Source organism: Copadichromis virginalis, linkage group LG5 (genome assembly GCF_057382275.1).
Source record: "Copadichromis virginalis isolate Kocher_CV1m ecotype Utaka linkage group LG5, C_Virginalis_male_GT1.1, whole genome shotgun sequence".
NCBI classification, from domain to species: Eukaryota; Metazoa; Chordata; class Actinopteri; order Cichliformes; family Cichlidae; genus Copadichromis; species Copadichromis virginalis.
Window position 1 is genome coordinate 38,760,083 of NC_140622.1, and position 20,631 is coordinate 38,780,713.

At 45.9% G+C, this 20,631-nt stretch overlaps 1 protein-coding gene, 1 long non-coding RNA gene and 1 pseudogene across 3 annotated transcripts; 2 read left to right on the plus strand and 1 right to left on the minus strand.

The window, feature by feature from the left end:
- The first annotated feature begins 6,130 nt into the window (after positions 1-6,130).
- LOC146710331 (granzyme B-like) lies at positions 6,131-7,910 on the plus strand (annotated as a pseudogene). Its single transcript, XR_014920590.1, has 5 exons — positions 6,131-6,373; positions 6,462-6,609; positions 6,920-7,052; positions 7,264-7,518; positions 7,633-7,910. The product of XR_014920590.1 is annotated as a granzyme B-like (transcript).
- On the minus strand, positions 7,414-20,086 carry LOC146710332 (uncharacterized). Its single transcript, XR_014920591.1, has 3 exons — positions 19,977-20,086; positions 7,620-8,506; positions 7,414-7,478 (listed from the first exon to the last, which is right to left on the minus strand). It is a non-coding gene; the product is annotated as an uncharacterized LOC146710332 (long non-coding RNA).
- On the plus strand, positions 10,660-13,047 carry LOC146710333 (uncharacterized). Its single transcript, XM_085457914.1, has 2 exons — positions 10,660-12,816; positions 12,888-13,047. The coding sequence occupies exons 1-2, from the start codon at positions 11,174-11,176 to the stop codon at positions 13,045-13,047; spliced, it is 1,803 nt and encodes a 600-aa protein (XP_085314040.1). The 5' UTR covers positions 10,660-11,173.
- Positions 20,087-20,631: the final 545 nt, after the last annotated feature.

The window sequence follows — 20,631 nt, forward strand, 5'->3', positions numbered from 1 at the left end:
AGCATGAATAGATAATTCTTGCTAGCTTGGAAGTTGTGGTGGGTTGAGCTAACTCTCTTTCCCAATGTTTGTATTTGGTCATAGGAGCTGGAGTGGGCAAGCTATGGAGGTACTGAGATCCAGCAGGAAGCTCAGAGGGGACAGGGCCATCTCTATCGTGGCTCCTAAATTGTGGAATAATTTGCCCTTGAACGTTAGAGAGGCCCCTTCACTGTCCACTTTCAAATTGCGTTTTAAAACCCACTTTTATTCTTTGGCTTTTAATCTCAGTGAGACTTAGTATTCGCTTGTAATGAAATTATTTAATTAATTATTTTACTTTTTCTTTTATTTATATCTTATGTACTTGTCATGGTCCAGGTGAGTGCTGGGTTTTCCTGTGTGCTAGTAATCCATCACTGGGCAGTCACAACACCCCCCTCGTTTGTGGCACCTGTGTGTAATCAGCTGGCAGGCTCTTAAGATCAGCGTTCTCAAACATTCATCGCCGGAACGTCAGCTAACCCACCTTTTCAGCGGGTTTTGAGTCTCGCTGTCATTAACCACTCTACTTCCTGTCACTGGTTTGTTTTCTGTACTCAGCGCTACTCGACTGCCTGCCTCCCTGCCCAGCACTTCACAGTGTGGTGGGCAAGGAGGCGAACTGTATGCGCACTGGTTTAGCCTCACCCGGACCTCTATTTTCCCCAAAGCCTCGCCTTCTACCCAGACAATGACTTTGAGAGTGTAACCCTGTAACCCTCTACCTTGTGTGCCTGCTCCGCACAATACCTAGTGTCGTGCTCAGGCTATTTTCCCCAGCCAGCTAAAGAGACTTTTTCCCTTTGGACTCTGCTGCCGCACACGCGGTGTGATTCTTGTGTTCATGCTTGACTATTATTGTGGAGATTGTTCTAGCCCAGTCGAGTGCTTCATAGCTTTGTTTACTTTCTCAGCATCCCTCGCAGGAGTTTTGTCTTGTAGTTTTTGCCAGTCTCAGTGAGTATTTAGTTACAGGTACTTAGAGCCCATATATGAAGCTTGCGTTAGTTTATTAGGTTGATTTAATTCAGAGGTCAAGTGTTTTCCCTCTCGCCCTTTTTTCACCACTTTCACTGTGTGCCACTTTTGTGCCAAAATTGCTGCTGGTATGTTGGGGTTTCTCCCAGTGGACGAGAGGGTTGGTTCCCTTCGCCTTCGGGTCAGGGAATGGGTCCTGACAGTCGTCTGTGCTTATGTGCCGAGCGGCAGTTCAGAGTACCCAGTCTTCTTGGAGTCCCTGGGTAGGACACTGGAGGGTGCTCCCCCAAGGGAACTGTGTTGTTCTGCTGGGAGACTTCAATGCTCACGTGGGCAAAGACAGTGAGACCTGGAAGGGCGAGATTGGGAGGAACGGCCTCTCGGATCTGAACCCGAGTGCTGTTTTGTTATTGGACTTCTGTGCAAACAATAGTGGTGCAACGGATCACGGTTGATCCGTAATCCGAACCGATCCCACTCCACGGTTCGGCACGCAAGTGATCCGAAGATTCGAAAAAGAAGTTAAAAGTATGTGTATGGTGCGCGTGGTCAGTTTGTCCAGCGATAGTTATGGCCAGCACTGGAGGAGCAGAGGAGTTTGCGGTGTTTAAGCAGCCTTTTGCTGCCCTATCCGACTGGGCTAAAGCTATTGCAAAAGCTATTGGGGTGTTTAGCTGCAGACGGGAGGCCGTATTCTGTTGTGCAAAACAAGGGGTTTAAACTAGACAACGCGTTAGTTGACTCATTGATGCCGTGCAGCTGCGTTAATGCAGGTGGAGTCTGCTTCTACATTAATGAAGGTTGGTGTACTGATGTCACAGTGTTACAGAAACACTGCAGCCCACACTTGGAAAGTTTTTTCATCAACTGTAAACCTTTTTATTCACTGCGGGAGTTTTCTTCCTTCATGCTGGTCGGAGTTTACATCCCTCCACAGGCCAACGCGAACAATGCACTGTGCGAGCTGGCTGACCAGATTACTACCCTGGAGAGGAAATTCCCGGATTCCTTTACAATTATTCTTGGGGATTTTAACAGAGCAAACCTAAACTACGAACTCCCTAAATACAGACAGCATATAGACTGCCCCACCAGGGACAACATCATACTGGATCACTGCTACACCACTCTAAAAGATGCCTATCGCTCTGTGCCCTGGGCAGCTTTGGGACATTCTGATCACTGCATGGTCCATCTTATTCCAGTTTATAGGCAAAAACTCAAACGTGCCAAGCCTGTAGTCAAAACTGTGAAGAAGTGGACTAACGCAGCAAAGCAGGAACTGCAGGACTGTTTTGACTCCACTGATTGGACTGTTTTTGAAGCTGCATCTGAGAACCTAGACGAGCTCACGGACACTGTGACATCATACATCAGTTTCTGTGAAGACGTGTGTGTGTGCCAACAAAGACCTTTTGCACATACAACAACAATAAACCATGGTTCACTCCTAAACTCCAACATCTTCGTAAGGCCAAGGAGGACGCCTACAGAAGTGGTGACAGGGCCCTCTACAAGCAAGCCAGGAACACACTGACCAAGGAGATCAAAGCAGCTAAAAGGATCTACTCCCAGAAGCTGGAAGAACGGCTCTCAGCCAACGATCCTGCATCAGTGTGGAGGGGCCTGCAGGAAATCACCAGCTACAGACGCCCCCCACCCACTATTGAAGCAAACAAAGACCTGGCCAACGAGTTAAACACTTTCTATTGCAGGTTTGAGACGGACAGACTCCCACGCCCCACCCTCCCCTCCCCAGGGACATTGCTTCAGACATTGACCCCCAACACACCTTCCACCTCTCCCCCCTTCACCCTCCCCAATCCAGCCTCAACGACCACCCTCACCCTCCCCAATCCAGACCTAACGACCACCACCGCCCTCCCCAATCAAGACTCAACGACCACCCCCACCCTTCCCAATCCAGACTCAACGACCACCACCACCCTCTCCAATCCAGACTCAACGACCTCCACCACACCTCTCACCCCCCTTTCCTCCTCCCTGAAACTCAGAATACACACTCAGGATGTGAGCCGACTATTCCAGAAACAGAAGCCCAGGAAAGCCCCCGGACCAGACGGCGTCTCAAAACCTGTTCTGAACAGCTGGCTCCCATCTTTACTCGCATCTTCAACAGATCCCTGGAGGTGTGAAGTTCCCTCCTGCTTCAAACGCTCCACCATCATCCCTGTTCCCAAGAAACCCACCATCACAGGACTGAATGACTACAGACCTGTCGCCTTGACGTCTGTGGTCATGAAATCCTTCGAACGACTGGTGTTAGCCCATCTGAAAGACATTACAGGCCACCAGCTGGACCCTCTGCAGTTTGTCTACCGGGCAAACAGGTCGGTGGATGATGCAGTGAACATGGGGCTGCATTACATCCTGCAACACCTTGACCGCCCGGGAACTTATGCCAGGGTCCTGTATGTGGACTTTAGTTCGGCTTTTAACACCATTGTGCCTGAACTTCTTTCCTCCAAACTCTCCCAGCTCAGCGTGTCACCAGCTACCTGTCAGTGGATCACCAGCTTCCTGACAGACAGAAAGCAACAAGTGAGGCTGGGGGAGATCACCTCTGAAACCCGGTCCCTCAGTATTGGTGCCCCTCAAGGATGTGTCCTCTCACCACTACTGTTCTCCCTCTACACTAACGACTGCACCTCCAAGAACTCGGCTGTCAAACTCCTAAAGTTTGCAGATGACACCACTGTCATTGGCCTCATTCAAGATGGTGATGAGTCTGCATACCGGCAGGAAGTTGAGCGGCTGGTACTCTGGTGCAGTCAGCACAATCTGGAGCTGAACACTCTTAAGACTGTAGAGATGACAGTGGACTTCAGGAGACATCCCTCAACTCTGCTCCCCCTCACCATATCAGACAGCCCTGTGTCAACTGTGAAGACCTTCAAGTTCCTGGGTACAACCATCTCCCAGGACCTGAAGTGGGAGACCAACATCAACTCCATCCTCAAAAAGACCCAGCAGAGGATGTACTTCCTGAGACAACTGGGGAAGTACAGTCTTCCACAGGAGCTGCTGATCCAGTTCTACACTGCGGTCATTGAGTCTGTCCTGTGCTCCTCCATCACAGTCTGGTATGGAGCAGCCACAAAACAGGACAGGAGCAGACTGCAGCGGACTGTACGGGCAGCAGAAAGGATCATCGGCGCCCCCCTGCCCTCCATCCAGGATCTGTACCTCTCAAGAACCAGGAAACGGGCAGGGAAAATCATCACAGACCCCTCACACCCTGGACACAGACTTTTTGATCTGCTGCCCTCTGGCAGACGGTACAGAAGCCTGCAGACCAGGACCACCCGACACAGGAACAGTTTCTTTCCCCTCGCCATCTCCCTTCTTAACAGTTGACCTGTCACACTGCTCCCACTGCCAGACTGCAGCTGCACCTTATGTACATTTTGTAGTATTCATTCCACCTCATTCATTTCTGTATTTTATGTATATAAGTTTAGATTCGTTATTTATAGTTGGTTTACACAGCTTTGTGTATGTATGTGTAATGTGTATATATAGACACGTGTGTGTGTGTGTGTGTGTGAGATTTACATTACTGTGCTTGAGAGCCACCATCTACCGGAACCAAATTCCCTGTATGTGACTCTGCACATATACTTGGCCAATAAACACGATTCTGATTCTGATTCTGGTTATGGCATTAACGTCATTTTAACGAGATTTACGCTGACAGCACTAGTTTAAACTATGATGAAGGTGCTTGAGCCACGCTATGACATCCCGTTGCGCGTCCACCTTAGTGACAAGATTGCTCCAAGCATGTATGAACAGGAAAAGTTTAAAGTTATGGCTGAGGCATCTTCTGTTGCCCTAACTACAAATGGGTGGGCCTCCAGGACAACGGAAAGCTACGTGACCGTGACCGCTCATTATATCACAGCGGAGTGGTAGATAGAAAGCCCTGCACTGCTCTATATTGCTTAATTTGTTTTTATATAATTGCGTGGAATGAGTCTTGAGTTGAATGATTTTAATAGGCAAAAAATACTTAAATAAGTAAATGGCAAGTTAAATTTTTGTCTTCTTTTTTTTTCTGCTGATCCAAAAATTGATTTGATCCGTGATGAAAAAACGTGATCCGATCCGAACCGTGAGACTTTTGATCCGTTGCACCACTGGCAAACAACAGTTTGGCCATAACGAACACCAATTTTAAATATTAAACTGCACCATGCTTAACCATGCTGAAATTGGGTTGATTTTTTTTCTAACATGAAACATAAAAACCGGAAAACACTGCCCACAACCACCAAATGGGTGGACCTCTAAACAAACACAAACCTGGTTTTAGAAAGAAAATACGCACACAAATAAGAAAGAGATGGTCATTTCAGCATTTGTAACTGAACACAATCTGGAACCCAAGCCTTTTTCTGCATATTTGTAATAACCTAAGATCCAAATTTACTTATTTCTATTTATAGTCATTTCAATAAGCTGAGAGAAGATTAGTCAGTCCATGAAAGGATCAAATGTCACAGATATCAGTGGCAACAGGTCTGAATCATGAATCCAATATAGACAGAGGAAGTCAGGAAGGAGGTAAAATAATGAGTGTCTACATCCATCCATAAGAATGGATGTAGACAGGGATAGCTCAGTAGGTAGAGTGGTGGCCCCATGATCGGAAGGTCGGGGGTTCAACTCCACTGAACGGCTACCCTGAGGTACCCCTGAGCAAGGGACCGTCCCTACACACTGCTCCCCGGGCGCTGCATTGGTGGCTGCCCACTGCTTCACTGGGTGAATGGGTTAAATGCAGAGGAACTATTTCCCTATGGGGACTAACACATTACATTATTACATTACAAGAAATGGTGGTACATTTCAGCCAGTGGAGTTTTTATTCATCTTGCACTACCATCTGGAAAGCATCTAATTTACTCTTTCTCCAAGATTGCAGCATGACAACATGACTCTGGTTAAAACAAAAAACAAATGTGAAAATCTTCAAGTATCTATTTGAGCCCTTCAGTTTGATTTTGGTTTTTCTAGTTCCAAGCTAAAGCATCTTGTACACCCATAGAAAAAGAAAGAGAGTAAGCAGAACATTTAGCAGTACTTTGTTTGAAATTCAATACTGTTAATGAGAAATGGGTGCGCATATAACAGATGGTGATAGATAGGAGTAGTGAAGTATTTGCTGAGAAAATTTTCAAAACCACATTACTCACAGGAAGTCGTTAAAAGTCAGATATTAGTCAGTACAAACTGCTTAAAAGGACTGACCCGTCGGTCTCAAGTTAACAGATCGAGCATTTTACCAGCGAGATGTTTGCTCTGCAACAATTTGCGGTGATTCATGCGCTGACATTCCTCGGGCAAAATGGTAAGTTGCACCATGAATACTCTTCTCCAGCCTGCATGTGGAATATTTATGTTTTTATTTTCATTTTCTTTTCTCCTAATGCTATTAGCCCTGGGAAGTGAAATTATAAATGGGAAAATAGCCCCAGACAACAAAATGCTGTATATGGCATCAGTGCAGGATTACAGAGGCTACCATATTTGTGGAGGATTTCTCGTGTCTGAGAACTTTGTAATGACTGCTGCACACTGTGACCTGTAAGTAATCTTTGCTCGAGGGAAATTTCTAATTAGACCATTTTTTTTCCCAAAATGTCCCAATGTCCTATATAAATATATATATAAATACATGTATATATATTTACTACTGTATAATGCAATGGTCATAATTTAAGTTACAGTTCTTCCTTTACAAACTGAAACCATGAGAATTTTTGTAAAACTTGTGCTAAGATCTTGAAGTAAAACTGAATTTAACTATAAAGAAATGTATCCATATTTTATTCATCATGTTGTTTATGTAACTTCAGAAAATCTGCTGATGATCTTAGAATTATATTTTATTCAGGTATCCTACATACGTAGTCCTTGGTAACCACCATCTGAGGAGTGCTGATAAGCTCGTGATACGGATTGCAGAGAAATACAAACACCCATGTTATCGGAATGTTGGCCGTGGATACGACATCATGCTTTTAAAAGTAAGGTTTATTATTTTTGTTTTCTCACATCACACTGGAAGTTTTATATCTTTGAGTGTTTGCATTTACAATATGCTGATTGAAAAACACATTTCTAGTTGAGGTAAAAAGTGCTTACTTAAAAAAAAAAGATAAATGATAGATGTTCTGTATTGCAGTTACATGGTTTTCACGTATTCTTAATCTTTACTCTTTAATTCTGTGCCTCTAGCTGTCTACACCTGTCCGACCAAGCAAAACAATTAAATTCATTCGACTTCCCTTCCGTGAAATGACATTAAATGAAATTGAGAAGTGTCGAGTGGCTGGATGGGGTAAGATAAACACTCGTGGTAATGTTGTTGATGACCTGAGAGTGGTGCGTGTGTCGGTCATCAGCCCACAAGTCTGCAGGGAAAGATGGGGTGGTCTTCCTCCCAATATTATCTGTGCAGGTGGATACAACACAACAAAAGGATTCTGTCAGGTACCTTTTCTGTCCTTCCCTTTTAAAATCTTGCTAACTGCTCTGTTGTTGAGGAATATATGAGCAGCCTGCATTAAGTATCATATGAACAAAATACATACTTCCTCCTTACAGGGTGATTCTGGTGGCCCTCTGGTCTGCAAGGGAATGGCTGTCGGTATTGTTTCTTTCAACAAACGGCTTCCTGGAACCGAGCTGGGAAATTGTAACTATCCGGACGTCCCCAATGTCTATACAGATATCTCAAAACACCTTCACTGGATCAGGAGGATTCTCCAGGGGGGAAAAAGTTAAATCTTACACAAAGCTTTGCATCAGCACACTGTAAGTGTGCAAGCTATGCCTCTGTCAGTGTTTGCTCTCAATGCAGAATAAAGAAAATGTTTCAAATATTGTTTTCTTACACAAACCTTTGCATCAGCACACTGTTAGTGTGCAAGCTATGCCTCTGTCAATGTTTGCTCTCAATGCAGAATAAAGAAAATGTTTCAAATATTGTTTCTGTGCACGAACAATATTTATTATGACTTCAAATAACTACCTATCTAAGTAGTTTACCATGGAAAATTAATTCCATGCATTACTAATATCTCTAAACTCCTTTTCACTTCTACAGTGCATTAATCCTGATTTATCTAGTACAATGAATACAAAAGACTAACTGGGGGTATTTTAGTATCACAGTGAACCACCTGATGTGGTTTTCAGTTAAATCTCTAATAAGCCAAACAAATAGAAGCTTTGACGTTTTAATACAAGTACTACATCTAACTACAGTAACTCTTTTTAAAATTAATAGTAAGATCATGAATATTGAACATCCTGACGTCTTCTCTTGGTTGGCGTGTGGGTGCCTGCCCTCGCTTCCTTTTTGTTCCCACATTCTTCTTCTGTTGTCTGTCTGGCTCATCTTTTTTCTTCTTCTGTGCTCCCGCTGGCTTGGCCGCCATCTTTGGTGACCCTGCCGGTTTGGTCTTCTTCTGTTCCCCTGTTGTTTAATATTAGAAGGAGGAAATATAAAGTCTGCTCTCAGTAGCACCCAGAATACAACACTGCAGAACATGTTTGCTATAAATTTGTTACTGTTAGTGTATTAAATACACTAAACCAAATCCAAAGTGGAAGCTGGTTCCACAGAAGAGGGGCCTGAAAACTGAAGGCTCTGCCTCCCATTGTACTGTTAAATACTCTAGGAACAACAAGTAGGCCTGCAGTGTGAGAGTGAAGTGCTCTAATGGGGTGATATGGTACTACAAGGTCATTAAGATAAGATGGGGCCTGATTATTTAAAACCTTGTAAGTGAAGATCAGCCCCTCAGCGGTCAGGCTGAAGTTGCCTGCTTCCCTTAGGATTCACCCGACCTTCTGCGTGTCACAGTTGAAACCGGTGATCACGAGTCCTTTGCCCTTTGTCTGTAGTCGAGTCCACGGATCATTCCCTGATGATTTTTCTAATGTGAAATATTTGCCGTGGCTCATAAAAGGGAGGTTAACCTTACGAGATGTCTGGGTTAAAGGGAAAAAAAGTGATTTTCTCATTGACATCAGTGCTATTGCAACTTATAGTGTTATTGTAAACTGTATGAGAGCATGATTGTGAGTGTTCTTAGTGAAACCATGCAAACTGTGTGAAAGAGTGATTAGAGTGTGACATGAGAAAGGACTAACTGTCCTGAAATTGCTCACAGCAGACTGTGGTTTTCTAACTGGAAGGAGATCCATGTACATGAATTATTTTTGAACTGCTTCAGGCAATAAATGAGTGAAAACCTGGACTGCGACTGAAACTCTCTTTTACCTTAAATAAAAATAACACGCAACAACTGCCTATTGAATAAACATTTCTTATACGGCATGAAGAGAGCAAAGTGAACTGGAGTCAGAGTCCTTGTTTGTGTGCATAAACCTGTCCAAATAAAGGTGATTCTGAACTCAGGGGAAATATCTGAGCAGAACTCAACTTAACTGTGAGAAGCCATTTGAAAGGCACAGAAACATGATGTGATCACTCAAGAACATTTTTTTAATACATCAGCTTTACAAGCCAGTGTGGACAAACTTGGAAGTGAAAGGCTTCAGCCCTGACTTTGACTCAGGTAAGCCACTAAGAAAGTGATGGTGGTGGATATATTAGACCTTTCCTTTCTCTTTGGTTTCATTTTGGTTTCGTTTCAGTTTGGGCACCTGGATGTGTAACTGTTATTGTTTGACTTAAAATAAACCCTTTTACAATGTCAACTTGAAGTCAAACTTCAAAAGTAAAAAAAACAGCCTAGCAGGTTTCCTGCCAATTCTGACCTGGCATCAAACAATCCAGTAAAATGAAAAGCAGCTCTATCACCACTTTGAATACTAAAGCTATTTTTTAAGCAAGAAACAGAAAATAAAGAAAAGAACTCACCAATTAGGTTAAGATCAACAAACTCAAATGTCTGAAGACACAAAAAGCAGACAGAGATCCTTCACTGTCAGTGGATAGAGTACGACTGAGAGTCTAAGCTGTCGGAGAGAAAGGAAACTTCTGTGCTAAACCACACAGCCACAGAAATTCTCACAGACAGACTCACAGATACAGTGAGGGAAAAGTTGGTACGGTTCATATAGCATTTGAAAAACCAGGTATTTCTCTCAGGAGTGGTGGAGGGCAAAACAGAGCTAGAAGAAAACAAGTTACAATCTAATCGTTATGTGCAAATAAACAAATAAACTGTTTTTTTTTGTTTTTTACTTGATGTGTTAATGTGAAGCAGATACATCATAAACTGGTAATTTTAGCCCCAAGTGCGATAGGAGAAGGATTGTTGAGTGCGAGAGGAACTGACCTGAAAGATAGGATCATGGTAGTGATGGGTCCAGCAACACTGAGGCACCGGCGCATGTATCAAGCTCACAGAGCGAAACCTGTATTGGTGCGTGTGTCGCTTTAAGAAAAAGCCACGTGATCGATACAGCTGCTGTATCGCTCATTGCCAACGCTCCAAACTGTGTTTAAAAGGTACCACATCTGCATCTGTCAACGGAATGAGTCGCCACCAAAAAACAAAAACAAAATTACTCTCGCAAAGAAACAGATAATGTCATGGTCCTGGGCCATGTTGGCCCAGTGTTCTTAGTTTCCTTGTATGTTTATGTTTTATTCCACGCTTCCCCTGCCCATCATGTCTAAGTTCTCCCCGTGCTCTCTCTTCCCCCTGTGTGCCCTCTATGTATTTATGAGCCCTCGTCCCCTTTCGTGTTTATTCCATGTCTCCCCTGCCTGTTACGTTGGTGTTCTACTCGTGCTCTCTCTCCTCCTGTACTTCCTGTTTCACCTCTCCCGTCAGTGTTCAGTTCACCCCGCCCTGTCTCGTCATGATTATCAGTGTCACCTGTGTTCCCCGTGTGTTCCCACTTCCCTCGTTAACCCTCTGTGTATTTCTGTCTGCGTCTCCCTCTGTTCAGTGTGACGTCGTCCCTCTTGCTGTGTGGATCTCCCTGTGTGTCTCTCTGTGAGTTCTTAGTTTATGGTTTCCCAGTTTGGTTTAGTTTATATGTCTGTTCTGCCAGCGAATAAAGCTGAGTTTTGAGTTCATTCCCTCGTGCCTGTGAGTCCTGCATTTTGGGTCCTACTCCTGCCTGCCGCACAGCGATTCATGACAGTACGACGTCACCAGATATGGACCCAGCAGCACTCAACCCACCAGAAGAACTGCGTCTGGACATTATCTACTCCGTGGAAAAACTCCTGCATCTGTGGCTCGAACATGAGGGAAAGGAATTTCGCCGCGCCGTGGAAACCAAACTACAGCGTTTAATCTCTGGTCTTCCCTGGCTACTCAGTGCGCTCCACCCACTCGAACAGGACTTAATCCGCAACGAGCTCCACCTTCATCCCCCAGCTGCTACTACCCACCTGCCTGAAGGGCCGGATGCGGAGCCGCTCGGCCCGTCAGAGCCATCATCAAAAAAGAAACGGCATTCACGCCGCCGACGCGCCACCCCACAGCCGGACATTCGGCCTTCTAATTCACCTTCTGTGCTGCCAGAAGCTCCGTCGGCTCCCTCGCTGCTACTTCCAGCTCAGTTAGCTCCCTCGCCGCCACCCGCAGCTCAGTTAGCTCCCTCGCCGCCACCCGCAGCTCAGTTAGCTCCCTCGCCGCCACCCGCAGCTCAGTTAGCTCCCTCGCCGCCACCCGCAGCTCAGTCTCCTGTGTCCCCGCTAGCTCAGCCATTAACTCCACCACACGCTCCATTTTCACCTCTACCATCGCTTCAGTCATCAGTTCGGTCTGCCACTCAGTCGCCCTTAGCTCCATCATCCACACTACCACCTGTTTCTCTTCCACCACAACCGTCACTACACCCAGCCACTCAGGCTGCTACTCAGTCAGTCATTCAACCCATAGCCCTGCCGTTACCATACCCTGTAGCTGAGCCACTAGCCGTCCGACCCACAGCCACTTCAGCCACTCCTTCACCCGTTACACCTCCACTACAACCATCACTGCAGTCTCCAGTGTCCCCAGTGCAGTCTCCAGTGTCCCCAGTGCAGTCTCCAGTGTCCCCAGTGCAGTCTCCTGCAGCCCTGCTGTCCCCAGTGCAGCCTCCTTTAGCACAGTCACCCACTCAACCACCAGCACCACAACCGTCACTACCTCTAGTTCATTCCCCTGTGAAGTCATTAACTCCACCACCTACTCCACTCTCACCACCACCGTTGCTACAGACATCAGTTCAGTCCCCTGTGCAGTCATTTACTTCTCCACCGTTAGCAGCTCAGGTCCCCGTGTGTCCAGCAGCTCAGGTCCCCGTGTGTCCAGCAGCTCAGGTCCCCGTGTGTCCAGCAGCTCAGGTCGCACCTGAACCTTTGGCCCAGTTCCCCGTAGCAGTGCGGTTTTTTAGCCAGCTTAACATTGAGCCCGGGGTCCCTATCCTCTCTGGCTCTACATCAGCTCCTGCTGGAAGCTCGGATGAGCTCATCCAGGACTCCGTGGCTCCCACGCCGCCATCTACCTCGTCCGCTGGGGGTTCCAGTGAGCCCGGCCAGCACCTCCTCGTCTCCGCTGGAGGGTCCGAGGGGCCCGTTCAGCCTCCTGTCTCCGCTGGAGGGTCCGAGGGGCCCGTTCAGCCTCCTGTCTCCGCTGGAGGGTCCGAGGGGCCCGTTCAGCCTCCTGTCTCCGCTGGAGGGTCCGAGGGGCCCGTTCAGCCTCACGCCGCATCAGCTGGAGGGCCCGAGGAGCCTGTCCAGCCGCCATCTGCGACCGCCTCGTCAGCCTCGTCTGCCTCTGCAACCTCGCCTGGCCCGGCCTCAGAGCCTTCGTCTGCTGCAGCCTCCTCAGAGCCTTCGTCTGCTGCAGCCTCCTCAGAGCCTTCGTCTGCTGCAGCCTCAGCCTGTGCTTCGCCTGGTCCCGCCTTGACTGGGCCTGTGCCCACCGGGCCTCGGCCAGTACGCCTGACACTGGGGAGCCGCCGCCGTCGCCTTCCGCACGGCCGGCCCCCGGACCAGCGCTGTCATCGTCGCCGCTGCCTCCCGCGCGGTCGGCCTCCTGAACTGCTCCGTCGTCTCCTTCACCGCCGCCGTTGCCTTGCGCGCGGCCGGCCTCCTGAACGGTTTCCACGTCGCCGCCGTTGCCTTGCGCGCGGCCGGCCTCCTGAACTGTTTCCACGTCTCCGCCGTTGCCTTGCGCGCGGTCGGCCCCCTGAACTGCTCTGTGTTTGGGTTATTTTCTTGGGCTCCGGTGTTTGCTGTGCTCTTCTTTTGTTTTCTGTTCCGAGCCCTCCGTCCTGGGCCCCCGCCGCCCGCCCTGGGTTGTTTTCTGTTTGGTTTTGTTTTTCTGTGTTTGGGCTGTCTGGAGCCAGCCCTTGAGGGGGGGGTACTGTCATGGTCCTGGGCCATGTTGGCCCAGTGTTCTTAGTTTCCTTGTATGTTTATGTTTTATTCCACGCTTCCCCTGCCCATCATGTCTAAGTTCTCCCCGTGCTCTCTCTTCCCCCTGTGTGCCCTCTATGTATTTATGAGCCCTCGTCCCCTTTCGTGTTTATTCCATGTCTCCCCTGCCTGTTACGTTGGTGTTCTACTCGTGCTCTCTCTCCTCCTGTACTTCCTGTTTCACCTCTCCCGTCAGTGTTCAGTTCACCCCGCCCTGTCTCGTCATGATTATCAGTGTCACCTGTGTTCCCCGTGTGTTCCCACTTCCCTCGTTAACCCTCTGTGTATTTCTGTCTGCGTCTCCCTCTGTTCAGTGTGACGTCGTCCCTCTTGCTGTGTGGATCTCCCTGTGTGTCTCTCTGTGAGTTCTTAGTTTATGGTTTCCCAGTTTGGTTTAGTTTATATGTCTGTTCTGCCAGCGAATAAAGCTGAGTTTTGAGTTCATTCCCTCGTGCCTGTGAGTCCTGCATTTTGGGTCCTACTCCTGCCTGCCGCACAGCGATTCATGACAGATAATACACATCTCTCCATAAAAATATGGAGCCCAAAAGAAAAAGAAAAGTTTCTGCTGTGTGGGATCATTTGACCTGCAGTGTAAAGTATTTATTTCATTTTATGCAGGTTAAATGTCGCATCTGTTCTGCGGAGCTTTCTTACACAAACAAAAGCACCTCCTCAATGTTTAGGCATTACAGAGCCAAACATGAAAATGAGGAGACAAACACACCGAGAATAACACAGGTAGGCCTATATAGACATTGAGCAGCATTATTATCATTTTTTTTTTTCATTATGTTTTATTATTTTGAAATCAAGCATCTAGGAAGACTGTTTTTGACCAGGCAGTCCTGAATTTTTTTATTTATTTTTTTTATAAAAGACAATCCCTTAGTATTGTGGAGAGTGTTGGAGAGAAACATTCCAAGATCAGAGGATCCTTTAACGTACTGGGGAAATAGGAAGACATCTTATCCGAACCTTTTCCACCCGGGTTTACAGTTTTTGTGTACCCCAGCTCCATCTGAGCCCTATAAGCGTGTGTTTTCCAAAGCTGAGGAAATGGTGTCAAAAACGCAATGGACTGAATGCAAAAGCATTGGATAAACTTGTTTTTCTGAATAGAAATTTATAATAAACTCTGAGTCAAATACATTTAAATGGGTAATGTTACATTCACAATACCTTCATTTTAATTTTCACTTAATGTCATTCACAATATATTTTAAAGATGTCTACAATATTTGCAATGTAAAAAATATAAAATGATTCCATGGAAAGTGCAATACCTCACAGTGTATACAAGTATGACTAGGTCATTGAATCAGTGCCTGTTGTGAGTCTCAAGTAAGTTGCCTGCAATGATACTTAAAGTCCAGCAGGTGACAGTATGGAGCAAAACAGCAACACTGTGTCGACTCAGTATCGATACAGTTTGGGGAATGTGCTGAAACGCTTCACGAGGCCTCATCTACCCATCACTAGATCATGGCCAAGCTTGAAACCTGGACCCCCCGTACCAAGACTACGTGAAGCCCCTCAGAAGGTCTGCTAGATACAGGCTACAGCCACCATTACCGAGACTAACAAGCCGATCTACAATATGGCAGCAGTGATCAGTGAGATGCTTGTCTACAAGTTGAACAGCCACAAGGGGCAGTACCCTCCATAGAGACGGAGGCTAGAGGCTAAGAACAAGGTAGCACGGAGGGAGGTTAGCCAACTATCGGAGTTGCAGAAAGGTACGATGAAGAAGGTGCCTCTGAAGTACAGCAAGCTGTCCATACCTGAGGCCTTGAAAACTGCTAAGCAACGACTCGCAGCTTGAAGAGGTACACCAGAGAGATCGAAGGCAGGAGAATAAACCAGCTGTTCTCCACAGAAACAGCCAAGGTGTATACTCAGTAGCAGGGGAATATGAGAACAGCACCTCCAAGGCTGGAGACTGAGGAATACTGGAAAAGCATATGGGAGAAGGACGCAACCCATAACGGTAATGCTCAGTGGTTAGTGGATCTGGGGGCAGACCACAGCGACCACCCTGAACAGGGTCCAGTAACCATCACAGTGGCAGACATCCAAGAGAGGGTTTCCAGTATGGAGAGTTGGACAGCACCAGGCTCTGACATGGTTCACGCCTACTGGCTTAAGAAGCTGACTGCACTCCACGAGCGTCTGGCAGCACAAATAAACCAGCTGCTAGCTGACAAAAGACACCCAGATGGGACTCAATTAAAAACAATCTAATTAATGAGAGGCTTTGTAATTAATTAATTAATCTTGATTAATCACATTTAATGACACAAAGCACAAATGTTTTTTAACTCAAAAGGGTTTTATCAAATCAGTTTCGAATCAAATCCGTTTTATTTATATAGCACTTTTTAAAAAAACAGGTGTTGAACAAAGTGCCGTAGGCCTACAATAAAATAAAATTCTACAAAATTTTTAAAAGAAAGTAAAATCAAAGATGAGAGAAAAATTAGAATAAAATAATGACAGACTCATACAGAATTAAAAGCCAAGGAGTAAAAATGGATCTTTAGAAAGAGTTTTAAAAGTATCTGATGTTGAAGAGGTCCTGATATGTAAAGGCAGTTTATTCCACAGTTTCGGAGCAGTTGCAGCAAAAGCCCAATCTCCTCTGTGTTTTAATCTAGACCCAAGGACAACTAGCAGCTTTTGGTCCACAGACCTCAAAGATCTCCCCAGAGTATACCAATTTAAAAGATCAGAAAGACAAATAGGAGCTAGTCCATGCAATGATTTAAAAACAAGTGTCAAAATCTTAAAATCAATTCGAAAACTGTCAACCAGTGTAGCGAGGCAAGTATAGGAGATATGTGCTCTCATTTGCGTGTGCCAGTCAGAAGCCTTGCCGCAGCGTTTTGAGCCACCTGTAGTCGGCCAATAGATGACAAGGTAACACCAGAGTAGAGGCTGTTGCAGAAGTCGAAGCGAGAGTGCATCGCATTGGGGCTCCGAAGACAGGAAGCAGGAGACCACGTCCTATTGTGGCCAAATTCGGCCACTTCAAGCAGAAGGAGCAGGTGAAGAGTCGTGGCAGAGAGCTGAAAGGAACGGATTTCAGCGTGAACGACCAGTTCCCCAAAGAGATCCTGGAACGACGCAAGGTCCTGTTCCCAGTCTAATGTAGTTTTATCCAGAAAGGCTCCCGTCATCGCCGTGGACCGGCCCTACATAGACGGACAGATGTACTGCGACCCCGGCACCATTCCGTGGCTGTATTGACCGCACACTGCTACACTATTCTCTTTACTCACACTCTCTTGTATTAACATCTGTTTAACTTTGTAATATCAGTTTGCTAATTCAGTATACAGTCACTGTCACTCTCAGTCAATGCCTTAATTTGGATGTTTCCGTTTTTATTCCTTTTTTCCTCTCTCTCTTCCTCTTTTTCTTCTCTTTATTTACAAACAAATGATGTGTTTCCATTTTCCTCACCCGTCTAAGCGAGACACACAGCGTACATCATTCACCATACACACACAACTATAGTCGCACTAAGATTTGTCACATGGAATGTGCACGAAGCTGGCTCCAGAGAAAAAAGGTTCAACTGCTCCTCCTAGCCCCCCCGCTCCAGCAGGCCGCAGAGAACGGGGGTGTGTGAAGACTCCAAACCTCCCTCCGCCCGCTCATATGTAGTGTTGATGCATGTGTGTTCTAAGGTGCCTTTAAAACCCAGGAGGGCATGGAGCTACCTGCCAGAGAGCAGCAGGTAAGCGCATAGCCCCTCCTGATAGCCCTCAATGTCTACGTGTATTTAAAATTGAGAGGTGGGCAACGACGACACCCTGATGGTCTTTTGGATTCCGTGTAGCGTGCCCACCCCCAAGATCCTATATGTATGTGTTATGAGAGTGTGAGTAATGAGAATGTCTAAGTTGTGAGATAAAATTGAGGCACAGGCAGCCAGATGGGGACAGAGGGGGGGGGGGGGGGGGGGATGCCTCCCCTGCACCCTGGTGACACATCTTTACCCCAAGGCCCTGCATGTGTGGGTGATTGTGGTGGAGCGGGAGGGAAGGAAGGGAGGGGCCCCTCCCTGTGGCCAGCTCCCCTGCTGACCCCAGTAGGCACCCCCATACTCTGCAACCCTCCAGGGAAAGGGGGCCCAGTGCAGCAGCGCCGCTCAGCCCCACAGAGCCCGGGACAGCCCACCTGACCCCACCTCAGAGAAAACTGCACCCACCCCATCTTCCACTCATCTTCCAGACCTTTTTCTCACTATCTGTTTATGCAGGTATGACCAGAGGGTGAGAGGTGGTTGCCACAGTGATGGGTGAGGTGGCGTCTCCACATAATGAGATGCCCCAAAAACTGCAGAAGAGGAAATGTGAGCTGAAGTGCTGGATCTCAGCCAAATAAGGAAACCGTGGCTTTCATCACATTTTTTAACAATCACCTCAGTGTCCTGTTTATCACACATAATAAAAAGCATTTACAGTCTGGGTATGGTGCTCTTTGTTCCTTTAGATCATCTACGGAGCAAAGAGATTTTTAATTCAAACCTTTGATAGTTTGAATAAAGGAAAGATAAAGTCATATTTAGAGTCTGTGTGGATCGTCTTCTTTCATAAAAGAACCAACACATGTCCTCTGTGTATATTTCCACAGTCATGTCTGTGTTTGGTCTTCCTCTGTGTCCATGATTGCTCTCTCCCCCTCAGTGTCTCTCACTCCCTCGTTCTCCAGGTCCTAATCATGTCCTTATGTTTTGTCTCCCTTTTCTGTTCACATGTTCCCCTCCTTGTGTTTCATTCCATGTCTCCGCTGTCTGTCATGTGCATTCTCCCCAGTCCATCATGCTTCTTGCCCTCTCTATCTCTTCTGTCTGTCTCATCCCTATGTCTGTTTCTTTCCTCCTGCCCTGTGTCAAGCCGAGCGTATAGTACTCATGGACATTACATTTTATTTATTCATCATATCTCTATTTATACTATAATGCAACCAACCTTCCTACCTCTGTAAACTGTATTTGTAATAACCATATTTATTATAGAAGCAACAGCACCCCCCACCCCCCACTCAATGTGGGATATCACTGATCACACGCTGCACCTCACAATGCACCTGCTCCTCAGATGGCATGCATGGGTCTGTATAAATATGTGTAAGTGTGTATGTGGAAATATGTGTGTGTATGTACGTACGCATGCGTATGCATGTATATATACTAGGGGTGCAACGATACACAAAATTCACGGTTCGGTTCGATATTTTTTCGATACAAAAAAAATGTTCATGCCTTTTTAATTTGTCATTTATTAAAATTATAAATATATATTTTAACTCAAAAGTACAGTTTTTAAATTTAACCCTAACCCTTGTGCATGTTTTTTATTTTGACAGCGAATGCGCACCTGCGGACCACTTATGTGCAGCCCTGGTTATTTAGCTCGTCATATTGCAGCCACAGAAATTCTTTTGTCCATGAAACCATAAAGCTGCACTTTCTTTTTGCCTTATAGTCTGATTTGTCATAACTTCTCCGTTTTGTGGTAAGCTTTTCTTTGGCTGTCACTTCTTCACCCTGACCTGTCTTATTTGGCTCAGCAGAACTAAAATATATATCTGTCTGTGAAGGTTCTCAGTCATCCAGGTCATCGTAGTCAAATATAAATCCTGCTGCTTTTACACACGTACTCACATAAGCTCAGCGATTCTCTGCGCGATCAACCTCTCACATGTTTAAGCTGCGGGAGATTTCACTTGTCATGTTTGCATAGTAAGCTAACGATTAATAAGACGATGTCAGAGGAATTGGTGCACAAATTATCATCACTCACAGATCAGTGCTGTCGCTCTCTATACACAGTTCGCATGATTGCAAAGTGAAAGCAAAAAAACAAGCGCAAATTCAAACGCGATTTCAATATGTCACATATTGACAGTGGCTCACCGATGCCAATGACATAATTGCCCAGCTACATTTCCGAAAGAATGCAAAAGCATTGACATATATTTTCCTTCCTACAATAGCCCGACAGGCAGGGCAGAGATAGATTTTGGTAGCCCGACTGAAAAAATCGCTAGCTCCAGGACGTCGGGCTAGCGATATTGCGAGCCCTGTATCTGATTGAGGAATCACTCATCTTTGGAAAAGAGAGTTTATTACAGAGAAATGTCTCTTTCCAAAATAAAAGCTATACTATCCGCTTCTTCTGGGCTATATTCTCAGCAGCATAAGGAGAATCATGTGCTAACAGCTGTCTAAATGACTCGGCTAAAGTTAGTAGCATGCTTGTTGTTTTTGTCTTTGCACTAGGATGATGTCGGCGTAAATGTGCAGTCATATTCGTTGTGTTCCCACTAGTGCTTTCAGGTTAATCTCGTTGAAATGACCTTAACGCCACAACACGGCAAATCTCCGTTAACGAGCTACCGCCGATCGCCCCGTGCATGGGGCTAGACGGCCAACACGTTAACGAGCTAACTGTGCTAACACACTAGTTCACACCAATGTAATTGAGCATTGCATGGCACATCCAACATACTGTTTTACTTTAGTCCATGACTCGCTTACCTTCAGGGTCATACATCACATGAAAACCAAAATAATTCCAAACGCCAGATCTGAATGAGGGTGGGGGAGGTGCCCTGCGCTCTTCCTTCTGACTATGCTGTCTGTGTTGAGCGCTCAGTGGATCTGCGCTCGACAGTGCAGCCTAGGCGGAGTAGTCGAACGCAGATTCACTGAGCGCTCAACACAGACAGCATCGTCAGAAGGAAAGTTGATAAAATAAATTACAAATGTTGTATTGTTCGATACATATGCGTACCGAACCGAAAGCACTGTATCGAACGGTTCAATATCGACACGAATATCGTTGCACCCCTAATATATACATATGTGTATGTATGTGTATGTATGTATGGGTGTATCTATATGTATGCAGGTGTATGACTAAGTTGTACATATCTTTCTTGTGTAAATGTAAATCTGTCTGTGTTATTATGTAAATACTTACTTAGGCTATTGTGTATTTCACACGGAGAGATGCCAAACTGACTTCCATTGTTCTTGTAACAGTGACAATAAAGAGCTATTCTATTCTATTCTAATTTCAAAGCATTTCTTGTTCAGTTCTCTGGGCTCACAGAGAGCATAAAAACATCTGTCACAGCCTGGAAGCAAAACATAGCTTATAAATGAACTAAATACCTTACAGGCTGGAAAA